The following is a 22592-nucleotide window of genomic DNA, read 5'->3' as shown; positions in this document are numbered from 1 at the left end:
CACCACCATTTCCTTATTCTTTGGAATCTTTTGAATACATGAATCTTTTGAATTCATATGCATTGGAATAGGACTGCATTACAATCTCTCTTGTTTTCAAAGCCAGTGTTTTGTTGTCATGCTTAACACTAGAAATCCATCTTCATGTTTGCTGGAGCAGCTCCAAACACAAAGTACAAATCACCAAAGGCTACAAATAGCTCGACTGAAGCCCAATTTGACAAAGAATCTGTATGTGTCTTTTATTGCATATTAAAAGAAGCCCCTTTCGGTCATTTTTCTATACAAGCAGAGTAAAATCTTCAAACTATTCAACTCTACTCCTATGTCAAGAGATTGTAAAAGAAAATGAATGTACGGTACACAGATTGGTACCAGAACAGACTTAGTCCTACAAAACACTAAACATTGAATATAAAAAGAAAGTATTGATGGCACAATTATACCCAAGCACATATTATACAGACAGCTTTAGGACATATTTAAAACATATTATGTTCTATTTGTTTAGAACTAGAAGACAGATTGTGCCTTCTTTCTCTCTCATTTTTTTTCCTTTCACCTTTTGCTTTTACCCCGATCACTCTGGTCCCTGTCTTTGTGATGCCTTTCTCGGTTCTTTTCATTGTCTTGCTCTTTTGGCCGTTCCCTACTCTTTTCTCTTTCTTTCTCTTTCTCACGAAAGCGCTCTTCACTTCTAGGAACATCCTTCTTTTCAGAATTTCTACTTTCTTGTGAGGATTTGCTTTCAGAGTCCTTATCGCTATGTGAAAGCCGCAACCTCTCTTTGTCTCGATGTCCTTCCTCCCTGTTTTTTCTTTCCCTCTCTTTCTCTGAGCTTCTGTCTCGGTGTCGACTTCTTTCAGGATCTAACTCCCAGTCATGCCTGCCTTTTTTGGGGTGGTGAGATTCGCTATAAAACCTTTGCCTGTGTTGATCATTCTTCCTCCTGCTGAAGGCCCTCTCCACGTGAGGACCCTGTCGGCCTGCCCAGGGGTCACTGTGACGCCTTTCATGTCTCCTAGTGTTTTTATTTTGATAAAAGTGTTCAGGCCCTGAGAATCTTGATGGTTTCTGGGTGGGGGGAGGGGCTGGTGTAACTGGTCCAACATAGTGGGGTAGCTGACCTGGCAGGTGAAGTACGGGGGGCCAAGGCATGAGAGGGCTTTGAGCAAAACCAAAGCCCGGAGGTGGAAGGAGCGGTGGGGGCAGATGATGGGGAAACCCAAATACAGGAGTGTTTGGTGGGGAGAAATTAGGGGCAATGGCCCCTTGAAACTGAAAACCAGGGGGAGTTGTTTTAGTGGGCGGGAAGTTGGGCTGAGGAGTCCTAATTGGTGAGAAATTTCCACTTGCGGCAAGTAATTTGGTGCTGAAGTCAGATTGATGACTTGTATTTCCTGCTTCAAATTGAGATGATAATGATGTTGATGAAGAGAGTGGCGGTGGTGGCGGTGGCGGCGGTGGCAATAATCCTCTCTCAGTATTTTCAGTCTCAATGTTTTGCATCAGGGTGTCTTTAAGTTGTGAGGTACATCCACCTTCTCCATTAGAGGCATTTGAAACCAATGTTGTCTTGCATGCTTGGTTATCAGTCTCATCTGAAGCTAATTCATTTCCTGATGTCTGCTTGTTATCAACTTTTGACTGTTCGGATTCTAAAGTATCAAGCTGCTGCATGTCTTCACTTCTAGTACTATCGCCTTCACTTTCTGAACTATTGTTCTGTTGGCCTCGTCCAGCTGCTTGCCTTGGGTCTCTCTTAAGATTAATGAACGGTGGAGATTTAGAACTATGAATAGTCATAGTATCAACAGATGCTGTTCCAACATTATTGCTCCCAACTCCTTTTCCAGCATTGGAAGTAACAGGAAAATCTATGGTTCTTTTATTTTCCTGAGGAACATTATCTGTATCACCCAACTTTAAACTGTTTTCCGGAGTCTCTTGATTTTCCTTATTCTGTGATAGAATAGTTAAGTTTGCTAAAAATACCTCAGTGGAAACATCTGGTGGTTTCTCCTTAAGACTCAGACTTGTAAGAGTTCCTGAAGAGCAAGGGAAATCTACTGATACGTCCACTGCTAAGGTATTATTGATGGTTTCTTTTGCATTGTCCTTTTTATGCCTTTTAACTTCAACACCCACTGGAATGTCTATGTTTTCTTCCTTTACGTTTGTCCGTTTCTCTAATAAAGGAAGATCTTTATTAACTAACTTGTCAACTGTTGGTTGGATATGTTCAGGCATCTGCCCCGTGGTATCCAAAAGACTTTGAAGTATGTCATCTACTGGCAATGGCTTACTTGCTAGTTCAAGAGCAGATGACTGATTTTCCCATCCAACCAAAACCCCAGGAAGGAACCGTAGAGGTTTGGGGGGTTCAAGTTTGATGCTCTCCACAGCAGGTTCATTCGTTGTGACTTCTTCTGTGCTGCATTGTTGGGATTTGATTCTCTGCTTGTGCAGTACTGTGGTGAATGAATTAAAGAAATCATTTTCTTCTTCTTTTTCATTTACCTCAGGATGAAGGACTTCCAATTTGTTCGGTTTACTTTTTTTCTCTGGCTGCAAATTTTCGGGACCTTCTTCAGCATGGGTCATGGTTGAATTAGCCACAGCACTAATCTGCCTTTTCAGCTTCTGGCGAATTATCAATCCCAGCAGCAAGTTGGGTCGATGGACTTCAATTCCTACACACACACACACATATAGTATATTAAAAAAGGAACAATGTAATAAAGGAAAACATGTATCTTGGATTTTTTTTTTCAATTAAAACAAGCCACCCTGAGTCTCTATAATGCCAAATAGTTAAATGATTCATTGATGTTACAAAATGTACTTTAAGAAGCACTGACAAAATTTCACTCTACAAATAATTGCTATGTAAAAGTACATTTTACATTGTAAAATGTTTATCTGTTAAATCAAGACTACTGATTGTATCCATGAGCTAAACAGAGAAAGAAATCCATGTCTGTTCTTTGAAAAAAATCTCCATGCAAAGCTTCATTTCCAATATTCATGAATGCTCTGCAATAAATCATCAAACTATTTGACTTCTAGCATAGTTTAAAATATAACTCAGAAAATAAAAAGGTTTTGTTCTTGGGTTTTTTTTTTTTATCAATAATACTTTAATGCAAAGGACAATTCAGCCTATCTTTGTTACTTACCAGGACCATCAAAAGGAACCAACTGATGTGGAATTTTATCAGAAGCACCTAAAGGGATAATATATAAATCCTTGATTTGCTTCATGTTATTCGCTGCTACACCATAACGTTTTCTGCTGCTGAAGTATGCAAAAAGCAAAGTGTATGAAATTTGATCCTCTTCTGTAACAGGAGTAAAACGAACCACACATATTTCCTATTATGAAAAAAGGGAAACATTTATTAATTATCACCATGTTCTTAAAATAAATACACACAAACACATCTATTTTCATTCCTCGGGGTATCAAAAAGTTTGTACTTCATTGATTTTAGATACCGGGAAATTCACTCATGATGATATTACATAGCGAACAAGTAAAAGTCACCTAGAGCTGCTTGATAGTGAATCATATTGCTGTTACATGCCAGGAAGACCCATGCAGTTTGAAACTATCTCAAAACAAAGGTAATTAAATGCTGGACTATTTAAACAGATCTAATTTGTATGCCTATTGCTTTGCTACTGAGGAAGGCAAACTTTAAAATGTATGCAATATAGTAAATGATTCTCTCAAAAAATTTGTACTGAAACAAAGTTGTGCACTAAACCATATTATGTATTTTGAATATATGAAACATTAACATGAATCAAAACAAAATCATTTTTCATAAATTAAAGGAAGTCTTAGATGCCACCAGTGTAAGTGTACAGAGAAATGACACACAAGCTATATCAAAAAGAATTTTAGTGCTTAACAGTATTTCTGAAATGGGAATATGTACAAGTATCATAGTTACAAATTATTTTCTTCATTTATAATACTCTTCTTGCCCTGGGTCTTTCTGTATCTTAATTTTTCTAGGCTTTCCATATACTGAAAATGAGCATGTTATCTAGCTACTGGATTCATTACTGAACAAGGAACAGTGCGGTTTATTTATTTTCTGCATTGGATTTCATACAAATGGTACTGATGAATTTATTTCAGGTAATAACAGCACCAGCATGAAATCCTATTCTTTTTAAAAATCAAAGAACACTGAGCATCTAATGCTACATTATATTACAAGAATACATTTTTACCTTTGTGCCCGAAGCCTTTATTTTATCAACATATTCCCAAACAGTCTGAGGTGATATCCTGCCACCTACTTGGATGCTATCTGGCAAATCCTATGGAAGAGAAGTAGATGTATATTTTTACCCCAAGACAATAATTTTTCCTCAATAAAAGCAATATAACTTTCATAATCTACATGCAAGAGTACATTTGTCTAATGCTCTCCTTGGTGATTTTACACTGCAACATTTCATTGTCCACAGTAAAAGAAAATTCAGAAAGTTCCCAAGAAAATGGCAGAATTGTTGAGTACCCCATACATTACCTCTGTTAAACTTTCAAAAGAACCAGAGATTGGGTAAGCCTTGATAACAAACTTTGCCACAGATGGCATGTTGATAAAGCCTTTCCAAATGAAATTCAGGTGAGCTAGAAATAATGTTTCACTTTCAACAGTTCCAGCTGTTTCTGATCTGAAACACAGAAATGAAGGGAAACAAAACAACTTAATGTGGTAAGCAACTTACTGCATTAAATATGAGTGGGTGAGAAGGAAAAAGAAGGAAAATATTTCCTATATGTGCGCAGAGGCCTTGCGGGCTTTTCTTAGTTAGCAAGACAATTTTACAAGTGAAATTGACACTGGACGCCAGATCTGAGTCAGCGTAATCTTTCAGGAATACAGGGGAGAGTGTTGAGATGATCCATGAGATTCTGAACAGCTATTCTTCATTAGATTGTGGAAATTGTCTTTTTTTGCGGTCAGCTCATGAGTGGAGTGGCTGAGAGTTGGAATTTAGATCAAACTCCAATTTGCACTTTATGGATTGTGCTTGATTGAGCCTTCTACCTTAATCACTTTTTTCAATTATTTTCTTTATTCTTTGCATATTATAAAGATTAAGACCCTTCAGACTAGCAAGGTTCTACTGTATTCATTAGAAGACCTTGAGGACTGAACATGAGAGCCAGAGGATAAGGAAAACAGAGCAAAAATCCTTAGTCAAACTTTTAACTACTTTACAGCTAAACATTTGGGCAGAATGAATCAGATGCTTCATAAAATTAATAGAGCATTTTCATATAAAATTATAAAACAAGAATGGGCTGCAATTGATGTTTATGAAATTAATTTGAAGGGGGATTTAAACCTATATAAATGGATCTGATGGATGACTTATTCCCTTCAGAAGTTGAATAGACATTAAATCAGAAACTTGATTTGAATATTTTTTCCTCTCTGACTATACAAAATAGTTCTGCTAAGATTTGAAAGGCCTTTTTTAGAAGTGACAAACAAAAGGATAAAGTAGAGAAATCTATTAAAGTTCTGAAGGATTTTTGCTTTGAAACCTAGATGAACAGCAAATGGGGGGGACTTTTTTTGAAAAGGTCAAAAATTATCTTAATTTTTAGGATAATATAAAGGAAGATTTAAAAGTTTGGTGTGTTTGATAAGGGTTAAAAGAATTCTATCTGATTGCCCTTCGTTTTCCTTAACTAATAAGAGAGGAACCAAGGAGTAGTTAAATCAAATGAAGTTTCATTTAAAAGCAAATTATATTAAATAACATGAATGCAGGTTATAGGATTACTTCCCTTATGTGGTGATTTAAAGTATACAGAGTAAGATCTAAGTCACAACGTTTAGCATTTCCAGACCTTTTTCTCCTTTGGAATAGCAAACTTTCCACATCATTTTATAAAGGACTTTTGAAAATTATAATTTTGTAAATTATTTACAAATAAATAATTTGTAAAATAGTATAGTGGGTGGTAGAAGAAATAATGTTAAAAACTCTCATCATTTACAATTTGTGTAATGCAAATATTCTTACTATTTTCACAGTACTCTTATAGTGCATTACATGTCATGGCCTTTCATTGCAAATTGTTTTATTATATGATAATGGTATTATACTGATTCATGTCATCTTGAAATGAAAAGCATGTGTTGCAATACCAAGGCATTTCAGTCTGTTAAAGAGTAGGAGAAAAAAAGAAGACAGAAGGAACAAAATAATGTTCACTTTTGGCAGACTTCTGAAAGTTTCATATATTACAGTTCAGTCTGAAAACCTGAACATTTTTTAAAAATTTCACTTCTGTTTGGAATGTTTTACTCCCTCTCTTCATTTATGGAAAACAACTTTCAAACAAGAAAGCAAAACATTTTTATTCAAAGTGCATATGGTAGCTTCTATTTTCTTAGACACTTGAGTAGCAATCACAAATGATTACCTAGAGCTGGAAGTGGATGCAAGCCCTGGATCTGATAACTCTTTATCTTCCTCTAATAACTCCAAAGCTAAGATGTTTGTTGTTGAAGTAAGTGCATCTGCTATATTGTCAGCTTCATTGTCTGATGGCTTCCGAGCAACTCCAACTGATACTTTCACTTTTTTCCCAGCAAGATCGTCACTGGGTGGTGCCATTCGACCTTGAGAAGAAAATTAAAAAGCTTTATTGAGTATTTATCATATTAATCCAGTTCCAAATGATTATAATATATAGTAACAATTACTGTCACCATAACGCTAAAAAATCTTGCTGGTTGAAATTAAAAGCACAGTAGTATATCTCTAGAATTTCACTCAAGCAGTTAAAAGAAGTTTAGATAATTATCAAAGAGATGTAGATTGTAGATGTAGAGATTAATTTATCATAGAAAAATAAAGGCTTTACCCAAACACAATCATGATGAAGTTTTATATAAATTTAAAAAAAGAACAACCTTGCCATCTTCCTATTTCTCTACAGTGAACTGCTGTGAAGTGCAGTTCTGAAGCCTTTATGCCAGGTTTAAATTGCTTTGTTTTGAACTTCAACTATTCACTGGTTTGTTAATACTTCAAACTATAGTTTGAGATGGGCTCATTTGAACTAAATAGAATTAGGAACTATATTCTTCTTCTGAAACTTCTGAGGGAGAGAGAAGGTTTTAACCGCCTTCTAACAATCAGGCCAGATGCACAGCAGCTTTGAAGCTTCGTGTTAGAAAAATGGCCAGTGGCAAAAAAATATTGCTGAACTACAACTCTTAATAGCCATGACAAATGTAATCAATGAAGAGAAATGCTGGATTTGTACTCAATAACATCAGGTTACCTGCAGGTTCTGCAGCCCACTCTAAACTATCAACCAATCAAACAGGTAGAATACTGTTAATTTAGTCTTTGATATTAATTTTACTGAGTTTAGCATTATTTATGGTATGCAGCAACCTCTGAATGTAGACAAGACAGCAGAATCCCATTTCTGACTTATTCAATTGATATCCCATTGTTTCTTCAGGTCAAAACAGTATGGATAGCACAATACTTTTTGTTGTTGGGGGGGGGGGGGTTGCACAATCCTCCCTGTTGTAGGTTGGTCTGAGCAGAAGGATTTGCAAAATGTCATCCAGTGAGCTTCCTTGGCTGAGGATGGATGTAAATCTAGGGCTCCAGAGTGCCAATCATTACATTCCTCTGACTTGCACACAGTGCCTCTGAAATCCACTTTGCTTCTTCATAATTTAGGGCACATGAAAGAGCTCTAATTTTAAGATGCGGTTTGGAGAGAGTCTGAACGAGCTTGGAAGTAAAGGAAGAAACAGTCACCCTGATTAGACTGTTAGAAGGATCTGCATCAAAGAATGCAGTATTAACTGGAGTGACTGACACAAATTCAAATAATCATTTGTCCATGAAACTCACTTTATGACTTGAGTTATTCATTCTTTCTTGGTCTAATTTACTTCCTAGAGTTGCTGAAAGTACAACTGGATATCATTTTACAATTAATTCCACTGAGAAACTGCCATTGTTCTAATCTTAAACTGAGAAGAAATACTAAGGACCAAGAAGTTCAAATAGCACATATAATTTTTAAACAAGCTCGTGAATACTACCTGTGCAAATTTTACAATTAAGATCAAATAGGTGGTTTTTATGTTGATTTGTTGTATCAGAACTAGAAGAATCATTAGCTTCTTTAACTTTTTCAGTTTCCTCCACCTTTTCTACAATTTTAATTGGAACAGGTTCCTACAAGAAGAAAACAAATTTATTTATATATATATTTATACACACACACACACTCAGGTCCTTTGGCCATAATAAACATTCTATACATCATTTATTAACATTGCTTTATAAAAGAAATAATATTACACATTTACTAAAGGAGTCCCTGTTGGCATTATGCCAAGTAACTTAAAATGACATGAACAACACTAAATGCAATAGTAGATTAAGAGTAGGCAGCTTATTGTTTTCAATGTTATTAATTCTGTTCCTATTCTTCAATTAATTAATTTCAATGAAATAAAATATAGCAACAGTACATAGACATATATACCACTTCATAGTGCTTTACAGCCCTCTAAGTAGTTTACACTCAGCTTATTGTCCTCAACAATCTGGGTCCTCATTTTACTGACCCCAGAAGGATGGAAATCTGGGCCAACCTTGAGCTGATCAGGACTGAATTTTTGGTAGTGAGCAGTGAGTTAGCCTGCAGTACTGCGTTCTAACCATGACTTTTTTCATGTTTCAAATAAAATACATGTACGCAGAAAAACAGGTCACCCAGTATTATGACCAGTTAAACAAATGAATGTGCTTCAGATCCAAGGAATATTGCTTAACGCATTGTAAGCTGCCCTGAGTCTCCGGAAAAGGGCGGCATATAAATCAAATTAAAATAAAAATAAAAATCCAGAGCTGTCTTTATCCTGATCTTGAATACCTATAGATTCATTGCTGCTGAGTAATATTTTCACAGGGATATTAGGAAGGCCTGTGAGGAAACATCATTCATATCCTAACTTCTGCTGATTACCATAGAAGCTCTAGATCCGTGATGGCGAACCTATGGCACGCGTGCCACAAGTGGCACGTGGAGCCATATCTGTGGGCACTTGAGCGTTGCCCTAGCTCAGCTCCAGCGTGCATGCGCACGCCAGGCATCTGATTTTCGGGCCTTTTGGGCCCACCGGAAGTCGGGAAATGGGCCGTTTCCAGCCTCCAGGGGGATGGGGAAGGCCATTTTCACCCTCCTCAGGCTCCTAGAAAGCCTGGGGAGGGCGGAAAATGGGCCTACCTGGCCCACTGTGCCATTGCGTGCCAAGAGCGGGGGGGGGGGGTTGCACGCACATGCATGGGGGGGGGCAGGACGCATTGAATTATGGGTGTGGGCACGGACGAGAGAGAAGGCCCCCCACACTCCCCACGCTTTTGGCACGCAACAGCAAAAAGGTTAGCCATCACTGCTCTAGATGTTATTATTGAATCCTTCATGCAGAAACTGCTATAATATATTTTCAATGTTCTGGACGTTACAAGGAAACTTGTTTAGCACAAACATGTTTTCATTTACATACTGCTAGCTTTCTCTTGTAAAACAAGGACACATGTAGCCCATGAAAGGTAATCACAGATCTCTAAACTAGGCTGAATAAATCAAAGATTAGACAACCTACATGTTATATTCTAGTGCTTAAGACCTGCTAGTGAAAAATGTTTTATTGTTACAATACATTCAAATTATACCTGAATTTCCATAATAGTTGCTTCTTGCTCTTTAACTGGAGCTTCACTTTCAATTTCTATTTCTCCTTTATGAGTAATTTTTGTGATTGGCCGTCTTTCAACTTCCCTCTGCTCTTTTTCAATCATTTCAATTGTCTATCAATAAACAAAGAACACGTTATATATACAAGGCAAGAGCCTCCAGAGACAAAGTTCTAGGACATGAAACCATAATTAAGAGATGGAAACTGGATTCCTTCCTTTATACTAGAATACCTTTAAAAACAAATGCCAGTAAACTAGTTTGTAAACACGTAGAAAACTTGACAACAATTTTATGTACTAGAACAGCGGTTCCCCAATCTTTGTTGTCTGGCTGGGGGAAGGGAAGGGAACCAGGCCATGTGAGTGGCCGGCTGGTACACATGTGTGCAGCTTGACTTGTGCATGTCATCTTGAAAAAGATTTCTAAGATATTTTGACCAGAGAGCAATTGTGGCAAGAGAACAAAAAAATGATGTAAAATGAATTGGGGCAAGAGAGAACCAAATTTATTCCACACCCAAATCTTATATTAGGAGAACAGTTGCAAACCTATATAAAATAAAATACTCAATTGAAACCAGAAGAAAATATTAAATAATTTCCTGCATGCTAAATGCATGCTGTGAAGGGGCTGAATTTATCCTATTTAGCTAGCTTAATGTGAGCTGAGGGAAGCATTGAGCATTTGATTATTTAGGAATGAGAGGATGGGCAGGGACAACAACTTTTTGAAATCAAATAACTTATAATCAGGAATTAGGGGACCGATTCAATACTGGTAGATAAGCCATACATGTCTATTTTCTCTTTTCCTCCATGCTGCTAGTTCTTTGGAAGCTAGTTCTTCAGGGCTCATTCTTATGAGATGGTCTGGAGTAACTTCACCTTTCAATACTCTTTTAAAAAGTATCTGGAAGAGAATCCAATAATTAGTTATATATAATCAACCAAAACCTGAATTTTTCTAGTATCAATTCAACGAGAAAAGTATTAACAACTGCAAGCCAACTATACTTATATGAAATTCTATTAATTTCCCTTGCATGACCATTTCTCTAGTGCAATTGTATACCAATGTAAATATTACATATTTAGCTTCAATGATTTTTATATTATGTAATATACTAATAGAAAGAACAATTGGTTTTCTGTTTAAATCCTCTAAAACATTCTGCAACTGAGCTGAAAAGTTTAGGCCAGTCTTTGAACCTAAGTAAAAGAAACCTATAAATTTAAGAGCCTATAAATGTATTAATGAGTATTAATGTTATTGCTGAAAGCAGAGGGGATACAAACACAAACTTCATCCAATATCCATTTCTACTCTGCTAATCTGTATCTGTATCTGCAAATCTTAGGATACATGCAGAAGAACAGGATGCATCTCTCATTTTCTGAAAGTAATGACTATGTTATCTAAAACACAATAATTAGATTCAATGTAGTTTTTTAATGGGGGATTTCAAATCTGCCTTAAAAAGAAATTCTCAAAAAATTAGTTGGAAAATGTTTATGTTTTTCCTGCCTATCTAGCTTGAACAGAGACATGACTCCTATGCCATCCATATACTAGATCTATAACGTAAACTGAGTGTTAGGTATATGCAGTTTGATACAGTCCTTGTACATATATACTGAAGAACAAACCCTTGTGGCAAACCGCACAGGCCAGCAGCGAGACACAAAAGTTAAATCCAAATCAGAAAGATCTAGCAGTTAAGGCACCATATTACAAACCAGAAGACTGTGAGTTCTACTCCCACTTTAGGCATGAAAGCCAGCTGGGTGACTTTGGGCCAGTCACTCTCTCTCAGTCTAACACAGTGTTGTTGTTGTGGAGAAAATAGGAGGAGGAAGTAGTATTGGATAAGTTTGCTGTCTTGAGTTGTTTATAAAAATAATAAAAGCGGGATATAAATAAAATATATAAAAGTATTAATTATTAGTAGACAGAATGATTTAGGAAAGAAATTGTTACGTTAAATCCTCAATTTGCTTTCCTAGGATGTAGTAACTTATTGAAAGGTTTTGCTTCAGTAAAGATAGTCCTTGACTTACGACTATTTGTTCAATGACTGTTCAAAGTTATAATAAAACTAAAAAGCAATTTACGACCAGTCCTCACACGTACTACTATTGTATGTACTATTGCAGTCACGTGATCAAAATTCAACCACTTGGAACTGGCATACAGTTACAATGGTTGCAGCATCCCAGAGTCATGTGATTGTCATTTGCAACCTCCCCAAGAGGCTACCAAGAAGCAAAGTCAAAGGGGGGAAGCCAGGTTCACTTAATGACTGTACTGATTCACTTAACAACTGCAGCAAAACAAAGGTCATAAAACTGTGCATGACTCACTTAACGTCTGCATGAGTTAACAATGGAAGTTCTATCCCAATTGTGGGTACAAGTCATGGAATACCTGTACGGTAATTATGCTGATAGTAGGGACAGTGCACAATTTTCATTCATTCTTTGCTCGTTTAGCATCCTATCCATTGAAATTTTATTCTGGGGAACTATCCAAAGGTAAAAAAAGGTGACACACTAGTAAAAATGTCTTCAACTTATTTTCATCAGCAGGAAGTTTGTGGGCACAGCTCTATTCACATATACTATTATAGTTCTCTATTAAATCTATTTTTTTAGGTAAAGAAATGTGAACCTCTATTTTTGGGAGGCAAAATGCCTCTGAAAAAAATTAACAAGTAAGATATTTTAGCATGAAAAAAGAAAATGACAGTGTTTTCATTAAATATAGATAGAAAAAAGTGGATGCATCAATCTGGATATGGAATAAAAGTAAGTCAGAAAATTTAACTCTCGCTCTGAGACTTCTAAAATGTGAATAATCAGGATGGAAGAAGAAATTATGAGCATTTAAAATTATTCTAGGCCTCCACAATGAAACAAGAATTATTTTTTGAATCGTTCCCAAGTACGTAAGAAATGTTATGACATACTTTATTTTTTGGATCTTTCAGATTAAATATCAAGCTTCTGTACTTATTTTTGTACTTGGAATCGGTATCCCGGAAAAAGGAAAACAGCTCTTTTTCAATTTTATTTGCAACTTTTGCTGCTCTTTCTTCAGGAATCTTTAGTGTTGAGTCTGCAAGCCTGAAAAAAAATATACAGATTTTATTTTATTTTTTTCAGGAAACAACTGGAGTAACAGGAATGGCTTCACTGCAGAACTCATACCTTTTTTCTAGAATTTCTTTCAGTGACTGTTTAACACTTTGTCTTATCTGATCAGCAGAAGGTTTGGGTGCAGAAGCAGGAGATGAGTGTACATTACTTGCTGTTCCCTTCTCAGTTCTCTTTTTCTTCATTTCCTGCTTCTCCTGAATACCTTTTGAAATATAACCAAATTAACTGTTTTAGAGAACTATGGAGAGATAAAACTACATTTCTCCAACTGACCATATTCTTGATAATGAGAACAAGAAGTTTTACTGTTGAAAAGATTAAGTGAATTGACTGAATTTATTTTAACACTATTTGTAGACTGCCCCAAACTGACAGACACTGTGAAAAAGCACAAAATCATAAGTAACTCCCTGTAACAATAAAAACAACCAATAGGAATCACAAAAAAAGTCCTATGGTGGGCATCTATATCTAGTGTGGTTATGTACATTGGAATAATATTGGTTTTATCTCCCTGCAGAGTCAAAAAAGAGATAGTGGCCAACGTGTCCCCGAGGAAAGTGTGATTAAAAGTGTGGGAGTAACCACAAAGAAGGCCTGCTTTATGATGGGATGGGGTTCTTAGCAGGCCCTCTCTAAAAGTTCACAGCACCAAAGGAAGTTTCCATTCTGGCAAAGTATTGACCAATGTATCCAAGTATTTAAAGGTAACCACCGACATTTTGAACTGGGCCCAGAACACCAAATTTTAAATTGGTTTTATTCTGCATTGGCAAAGTTTCCCACTAGTAACCTGGCCACCATGTTTTATGTCAACTACACCTCCTGGGTCACCTCCAAAATTATAGTAATCTAAATGAATGGGGATCAGGGCCAAAGGCATCCTGATCTAAGTAGACTTTTAACTACCAAACCAACCAGATTTGGATCAAGGTCCCAGACTATAATTTTCCCTGCTGCTTAAGCAAGTCTAGGGTGATGTCCTAGTCATTACAGGGAGTAATTTAATATTACTCAAATGCCCAGTTCCAAAAACTCCAGCTTCAGATTTGTTCAAAAAGAAGAAACTTATTTTTAAGATTTAATCTAAGCTTTTTTACCCATTAGTAAATTCCACAGAGCCTTTCTACTGTATTGTTCAAATGTAATATGAATAAAACTAATTAATAAAAAAAAAAATAATATGAATTCCTGTCTAATCTCAGAAACATTACCATTATTATAACCAATTAGGCAAAATTTAATATTTAAACCCATATGTTATCAGAAGCTCATACTTCAGATGTAGTCAAATCTGTGTGGCAAAATTATAATTATGTAAATTAAACCAGATTAAACTATATTCAGTGTGAGACTTGTTTTTAAACAGAAGTGTTATTTTTACAGTGTTACATATTCCCACAGCAGAGTGCCATTCTTCAAAAGAATTTCCAATAAAAGATACCTTTCCAATAAAAGGTATCTTAGAAAACTGTTAGCTTGTACAGAGTCTATGCTTTATAGGAACGTAAGATTTATCCATGCTTTAAAAAAAAAAAAAAAAGCCGGCAGAAAAAAATTTTTAAAAATTATTTTATTCAATGAATAATTTTTCAGATTTATTAAGATTTATGATATTGGTACCAAATGCAAAAAAAATATTCAATCTGATTGTTTTATTTCCAGCAGTTTTTGAATATGACTTACATATTTTGGAAATCATTATCACCAATTTTGGTTTTAATTACCTTGCTTTGGTGTGCTTTCACTTGAACAAGAAGTATTATCTTTATTCAATTTTTCATATTTTTCATCAGAAGATCGTCGGGGAATTGAACCCATTTGCCCTGTTTTCTTAAGAGGAATCTGCTGCCCCTTTTTACTTTCAGAATCTTTGCATTCCAATACTGCTTTTCCTTCGCTAGATTCCTGAAACAGTTACAACACTAATTATAAGCCTTTTTTCTGTTCAATTTTTCTTTAGTCTCAGGATCAAAGCATCTATAGAAAAATATGCATTTATATAATCCACGCCACAACTTCAACATAAATTGTTCCCAAGAGAGCTAGCTATGTAAAAAGAAGTAGTAGTAAAAAATCAAATACCTTTGAAAAATAAAAAAATATAAAATGAACAGAATTGCACAGAACATTCTGTTCAAACAGACTGGAGAACTTTGATTTGGACTAGCAAAATAACTCTATTGCAAAGACCTTTTTTTTTTTTTTTGCTATTCTGATTGCACTGACTGTAACTATTATGAGGAAGGAGGGAAAAGCCCAATCATATATCTTGGCTTAGAATGCTACCCAAACAAGAACATGTCATTAGATAAATAGTATGGTGGTTGTACATCTCTCAAGTAGTAAGGATTATTATTTACGGAGGAAAATATCATGTAAAATAATGGACTTCTCTCATACAACTGAATATTGATCGTTTTCAATTTTCTTCCTCTCAGGATCTGATCAGAACACCTTTTACCAGACTAGAGGAAAAGAAGAGGTATATGGAAATAAGAAGAAAAAAAATAGGTCCCCTTCTTCAACCCAGTGATAAAGGGTCTTGTTCTCTGGTGAAAAATTAGATTTCATCCAGACATTGTCACTATGTAATTAATAAAAGCATACATCTATAAAGGACCATAAATCTTCTAAGGAACCAACTGTTCATATTTAATGCACATTAAAATGCTCCTTTGCATTTTACAATCTTGGTCAACATTCCCTTGCAGAATTGCATTTCTAAAAACAATAGTTCAAGCAATACTAGCACTGATTTGTTGCTCAGAGGCATTTTTATCTAAATCTGAGCATTCTGAAATATAACATAAATATGAATAATTAGGGTTATGGGAACTTCTGAAGAAAGCACAAGTTGCAACAGAGTAATTGTTTTAAATTAGCAATTAATCTGGGATCTTATCCATATTTAATAGCACTTAGATTTATACCGCTTCATAGTGTTTTCCAGCCCTTTCTAAATTCTTTACAAATGTCAACATGTTGCTCCCAAAAATCTGGATCCTCATTTTACTGACCTTGGAAGGATGGAAGGCTGAATCAACCTTGAGCTGTTCAAGATCAAATGCCTGGCAGTGGGCAAAGTTAGCCTGCAATACTGCATTCTAACCACTGCCTCACCATGGATCTTTATTCATTTGTTTTAATTAAATAATTTAATTATTAAATTATTATCATTATTTAATATATATAATAAATAAAATAATATATAATAAATATAATATTAATACTTAACAAGTGACATTTTTCAGGGCTTGAGATTGAGTCAGGAAGCCAAATATCTATTCAGAGTTACATAATTGTTTATTAATCATACATTAACTGGAAATGACAGCAATATAAGTATACCTTTTATTGTGAAAATCCTCAAAAAGATGATATATGTTTTATATCAAACTAATTTAATAAAAAATTTAGTCACTCTTCTTTCTTCTTCCATAATTTAGAAAATAACAAATTGGCAAAAGCTATAAATGACTACATATTAGGCAAATTAATCTCATTTCGAAGAATACAGTTATTTAAAAACATTTAAAGGATTTCTCACCTTTTAAAACCAAAAATAGCACATTTGAAAGAAAACACTTTAAAAGGGTTAACACAAAATTTGCTGTAATACGTCCATACCATAAAAAGAAATCTCATTACTTACCCGCTTAAAAATTTTGACCTTATATTTCAGAGAGTCTTCTCCTTGCTTTGGGGTCTTGTTTTGAGGGCCCATTAAAGTTTGCTTGGAAATTCCAGGCTTCTCACTCTCCACTGATCTATTGTCTCTGGCTGTTTCAAGTTTCACATTGGCATCCAGCATATTCTGATCAACTGAATCTGGTTTCTTGTCTTCCTCAGCACAGCATTTGATGCAAACATATTCTTTGTCTTCTTCTCCCATTTGCTGTGCTTGAAACAAACTCAATCCAACACAATCGCCATGAAACCAATCGTCACATCTACCACAGCCTACCATGAACCTAGAACCAAAAAAATAATTTAAAAAATCATCACATTGCTTTATCATAATCTTTATATTATACTAAACATAAAAAGTTTTTAACTGTCCTAAAAGGCCTTCCATATAGAATAGGTCCTCCTTTGGCATATTTTGCGCAGAAGGGTGCATCCATTTCTCCAGCCTTACAACATGGTGTAAAATGCCAAGGTTATATAGCAAGAGGATTTTGCTTTGCTAGTCAGTACAGTCTACTATCATTCTTAATAAAATATACATCTGCAAAAGAGAATTTTAACTTTTGAATTTTGTTCCAGCAGCCTAATAAAGATGACTACTTACAACTTCAGAAATAATTCAACTAATGCATACATACAGTTAGATCCCATATATCAGCAAAACACTTGCAAATTAGGATCTGGTTTGGACAAATAGGCAATGCCTAAATGTTTTAATAAACAGATTAATCATTCTTCCTTATTCGATTACATAGTAAGCAGAATTATAGCTGCCACTATACTTATCAAATAATATAATAAAATCCAGGACACTTGCAAACTTCATTGAAGAACTCATTGAAGGCAAGAGTTGTCCTTAAATTGATAATTTTCTAAATGATGTAAACCGCTAGTATTCTTTCTTCCCCAATGAAATTTGCCAGGAATAAAACCCTCTAGTAAGATAAATTATTCATACTTTAGCATACTTAAATGCATTAGAAGGCAAGTCAATCCCCTTCCCCCCAAATGGAGCCACTGGGAGGGAAAGAAAGGAAATACTACCTCTTTTTATTTTCAGGTTTGCCTTTCTAAAGTTTTAGAAAATAAGTTACTTGAAATATTTGAACTGATTTCAGAAAAATATTGACTATTTTCAAAATAGGCAACTGGGTCAAACTTCAGTTGCCTCAAGAGAACAATTCTGCCTACATCTTCAAGGCCAAAATCTCCATTATCCCAAATTATCTTGAAGGTATTTCAGCTTGAATAACTTTTTTAACAAGCTGATGAATTTAAATGATCTGTGAATATATGCAGTCCATATATTTTATAAGGTGATAAAAAGCAATTATTTTACCTAATTAAAAATGTAAATTTTCTTCTGACTGAAAAGTGTATGTTGCTCTGCATGTATATCTTGTCTACATGTGTGTGCACGTTTCCACATCCCAACTGCTTATCCAAATGTAGAAACTTTTTAGATAAATATCTTGAATTTATTTTAATTCTATAACTAGAAAGTAAGATAGCAACAACCTTCTAATTTTTCCATGAATGTACATCATGGAGAATGGTCACATTTCATTAAAGACAGAGCATGCTAGGGAATATAATTTATATTTCCGAAATGATTGCAAATAAAGCAAATGACAGTATTAAGTATACATGAGACTTTCATGAAGTTTATTAATATGATTCACTCTGAAACATGACACAGTGAAATAGGCCACAGATATATTTTATGAATGGGTGTAAAAATATTCTTTATGGTTTAGTGTGTTCATAAAAATTAGAAAGAAGGAATTTTTAAGAAAGTTGTAAACGTATGAAATAACAGCAAGCCCAGAACTATCTTGTAGGGGCCACGGATGGCACAGAAATTTATTAAATAAATAAATAAAGTTAAAAAGACATTCCTTTCAAGGAAACTTGAACTTGGCTGTCACCAGAAAATTGTCATTAGAAATAAGTTCACATTCTTGACAAAACTGACCAGTTCTGTTTTTGAATAAAAAAGGAAAAATGTAGATGACTAAGAATGTAGAAAGACAGGGATTAGTACTTATTCCATACATTTAATAATATTCTAGTGGCTGAGAAACTGGAAGACCAATACAAAAAAAACCAAACACAACAATGGTGACTTTAAAGATAATACTGAGTCATTAAAAAAAGTACTGCACAAACTACTTTTGAAAAATAAAGGGTTAGAGTGTAAAGAAAGGACAATTCATATATTATGAAAATATACGTAGCCCTTAAATATATCTTTGGATAAATTGTATGTTTATCAGATTAAACAGGAAAAAATTGTTTGAAAAAAGACGTTTTCTTCTTATTTAGTGAACTTTTTTTTAAACAAAGTAAACTATGTATTATGACTCTTAAAGAAAATCATGAATTTTCAGATGTTAAAAAGTTCATTTCATTAATCTCTAAATCACACCTGGTTTTAATGGAAATGAACTTGTTTTTACGTTGTCCAGTTTACAGTAATCTAAATTTTCACATTGATAGTTCAATAAATTATGTGGACATATTACAATGTTTTAGTTATTCTATTTAATAAAATCATTTCAGAACAGATGAATGTACTACAAACTTTATATAAAAGGAGTTTTCTTTCTTTTGTTCCCTATTAACAGAAACTAATTCTGCTAACTAATAAAACTTTTTTTGCTTGTTAACCTTTCTCTGAAATAACACTAATTCTTGATCTGAAAAATAAAATGTAGAAAATTATTAAGCAACAACATTAATGTGTCCTTTGGATAGATATATTAACTTTATCATTAGCTTAAGTCTCGGAAATGACAGATTTCACTTAAGCATAATGAAATCTGGATATAACTGATAAGGACTGAGTAATGACTCAGTAAGCGTAACAGTTGATGCTTAATTTACTGCAAAACAATTCAAACTGGTAATGAAAAATTGGACCCTGTATTAACTTGCACTATAATTAGATTTAATTGGCTATATTCAATAGAATATAATGACTATATAGTCCACTACTTAAACAATGTATGCTAATTTAGTTCTTATTAGTATTTTACCAAAATATTATAGGGTTCCAAATACAGGCAGGATTCCTTCTTATTCTATCCTAACTAATTCACTAATCCTCCAACTGTATCACAGAAATTGGCAGGAAGAAAGAGTACATTTCTGAACAATAAAATGTGGATGGATACAATGGAAATTTTAATAATTTGATTTTTTGCAAATTATATTTCTAAAGAACCTTACAATTTTTATTAAAATCTTTTTTGAGTAATAGGGAAGAAAAATTCTTAATAAGCTATTAAGTAGCCATTTCCCCAATAAATTTAGATTTCATTTTTTAAAGAAACTACTAAACTTTTGGCCACTAGGTTATTACTTTTTAGTACTGACATTGAAATAGAAGCAGAACTAATAATAGAAAGAAGCAGCTAATAGTGTGGGATAATTGTGGTGGATAGGAAAACTTTCTAAAAAACTGTCATTCAGGAAGAGCTGGTAACAAAGCATTTTTCTCTGACAGGTTTTGTAGTAGCATTCAACATGTTGGCCCACTAACACTAAAACTCTGGATGTAGATTGCTTCTTAGTTTGATGTCCAATTGCATTAACCATGTTGTAAGGTTGGAGTGGATACACAGCTGGAACAGAAAGAAAATAAATATTTTAAGATAGTAATTGATGATATTTAGCAGATTCAACTATCATGAAATACAACCTATACAATCCTTAAAAGCTCTAATTACATATATTTGTATTCTTAAATTCTACCTTATAGTTCTGTATGCAACAAGTGACTGTAAGCAGGAACATCTGCTGCAAGCATACTTAAATGTGTTAAGATATGGACAACTCATTTCCACAGGATCTCACTGTTACAAGTGGATTCCACTACTCAGAGGAATCTACTAAAACATTCCAATGTGATATAGACTATCTTTTTCAAAAAAAAAAAAATCAAAATACAACTTTAATATGGGTAAAGCAAAGCTTTTTGCTGGGTAAGTCAGAATCTCCTTCTGGAAGGTAGCATTAAAACAAACAAAATTAGAAAACAAAGAAGAATACACCAGTCCAAATTCACTTTATTGTAAATACAGTTTAAGGTTGTTTTATAAAAGGAATCAAGCCAGTTGTTTAGGAAAGTCGTAGCACAAGATATACTATGTGTCTGTCAATCAGTTCATTCCATTTTACTTTTTTGTACAGGCATGTACAAAACATGTTGTACTTCACATGTAGTAAGAAATATATATACCCAATATGACAAGCATCAAGTGTCTTTAAATAAGCTATTCCAATAATGACAACTTTTTAAACATGTTTTGCATGTAATAGGTTGCAAGAATAATCTTGAGGAAGGGCCTCAGAAAAGACAAGGGTCAGATAAGAGAAATCTGAATCCAAAGCAGAAATACAATTTTAAAGAATGTCTCAGACATATCTTACTACTATTAAAAGGTTTAATTAAAGAGTAGCAAGATCTTGCTCCTGATTCCATAGCTGATTGACCTAATCCATCTCTGACTCATACATACTGCATAAAGGATTAAAAGGGGAATTCAGCTTCATTAACACTCATATTTACTAGATAATGGCTTATAGATTAAAGTGTCTGATCTCCAAGTTTAAAAACAAAACAAAGTAACAAGCAAAAGACACTATACTTTAAAAAAATCTTAGTATGAAGTTTTCAACGTTTTATAAAATGCAAAAAATCCATGGCTCTCATCTGAAAGTTTTTTTTTTCAAAACACCATTAGCTTCTTTGTTAAATAGTCATTAGTTTAATGAAGAAAATTAACACACATTGCGATATAATAAAGTCCAATGTTTCTTACCAAGGAGCATTTTCCAACACTTAAGTAAATAGGAAAAACTTTTTAATGTAGTTTAATTTTCCTACAAAGTAATTTGCACTTATTAGATCTCAGCTTAATGAGGTCTTTAAATTATATTAGTATTTTATTTATTTCTGAGAATTTTAAATAGCTTACTGCAATACATTAAAATGATTTAAAGAATGATGCAGATATAGCAATTATTGTCACTTACAGTTACAGAAGTTAATAGAAATCAAATAAATTAATAATAAAAAATAAATTGTCATAATGGAAGCAAATGTAAATAGAGGTAGTCCTCAATTTATGACAATTCAGCCCAAAATTTCTGTTGCTATGCAAGACAGTTAGATATGTTTTGTCCCATTTTACAACCTTTCTTGCCACAATTGATAAGTGAACCACTGCAGTTGTTAAATTGGTAACGTGGTTAAGGAAATCTGGTTTCCCCATTGACTTTGCTTGTCAGAAGATCAAAAAAGTGATCACATGAACCTGGGACACTGCAACCATCATAGGTATGAGAGAGTTGCCAAGCATATAAATTTTGATCACATGACCAGGGGGGTATTGCAGCGGTTGTGTGAAAAACTGTCATAAGTCACTTTTTTGTGTCATTGTAATTTCAAAAGATCCCTAAATGAATGGTTGTAAATCGAGGACTACCTGTAAATAAATCAGTAAAGGTAGAATATTAGACATTTGATTATTTCAGAAATACTAAGCCATAATGAATTAGTTAACTATGCTAAATAAAAAGCAATAAACCCAAATCATGTCTTGACATCGTATGTGAAACACACTATAATGATGGAAACAAAATGAAAACGCAATGCCATATGTATATATAGTTAGTTAGATGTGATGCAAATCTAGAATTGTTTGCAAACTAAGTCGTTTTCACTTTAATTTCAGTTAAACCAGTGTGAAAGTTTAGTGCTTATAGCATAAGTAATTTAATATCCAAATAAATCCAAAATAAACTAAAATAAACTAAAAATATAAAACTTGTATAATGCATAATAAAACCATATAAATGCTTGAATAAAAGCATAGCTCAGAATTTACAATTATCATTATAAAAAATAGAAATTGTAGAAGATATGTACCGTTCAGATTTTTTTTCCATAACTGAACTAT

General features: G+C 34.0%; 1 protein-coding gene across 15 annotated transcripts in view; it reads right to left on the bottom strand.

Annotated features, from left to right (window-relative positions):
• Nucleotides 1-216: 216 nt before the first annotated feature.
• PHF3 (PHD finger protein 3) overlaps nucleotides 217-22592 on the bottom strand; it is a 57368-nt gene continuing 34992 nt past the window's right edge. For 9 of the 15 annotated variants that reach the window (XM_034436675.3, XM_034436677.3, XM_034436681.3 and 6 more), the window contains 12 exons: nucleotides 16592-16910; nucleotides 14664-14844; nucleotides 12988-13138; nucleotides 12747-12903; nucleotides 10574-10690; nucleotides 9757-9891; nucleotides 8115-8250; nucleotides 6464-6662; nucleotides 4548-4695; nucleotides 4246-4335; nucleotides 3180-3375; nucleotides 217-2693 (listed from right to left, as the gene is read on the bottom strand). In XM_034436675.3, the coding sequence (XP_034292566.2) occupies nucleotides 559-2693; nucleotides 3180-3375; nucleotides 4246-4335; nucleotides 4548-4695; nucleotides 6464-6662; nucleotides 8115-8250; nucleotides 9757-9891; nucleotides 10574-10690; nucleotides 12747-12903; nucleotides 12988-13138; nucleotides 14664-14844; nucleotides 16592-16910 (3964 nt within the window). In that variant the 3' untranslated portion in view covers nucleotides 217-558. Of the gene's footprint in view, nucleotides 2694-3179; nucleotides 3376-4245; nucleotides 4336-4547; nucleotides 4696-6463; nucleotides 6663-8114; nucleotides 8251-9756; nucleotides 9892-10573; nucleotides 10691-12746; nucleotides 12904-12987; nucleotides 13139-14663; nucleotides 14845-16591; nucleotides 16911-20170; nucleotides 20253-22592 lie in introns of all 15 variants that reach the window. The other 6 variants (XM_087882476.1, XM_087882481.1, XM_087882479.1 and 3 more) reach the window with 1 other exon arrangement.

This window comes from Pantherophis guttatus, chromosome 1 (genome assembly GCF_059756535.1).
Source record: "Pantherophis guttatus breed Tessera chromosome 1, ASM5975653v1, whole genome shotgun sequence".
Taxonomy (NCBI): Eukaryota; Metazoa; Chordata; class Lepidosauria; order Squamata; family Colubridae; genus Pantherophis; species Pantherophis guttatus.
This window is presented reverse-complemented; position numbering and strand designations above follow the sequence as displayed.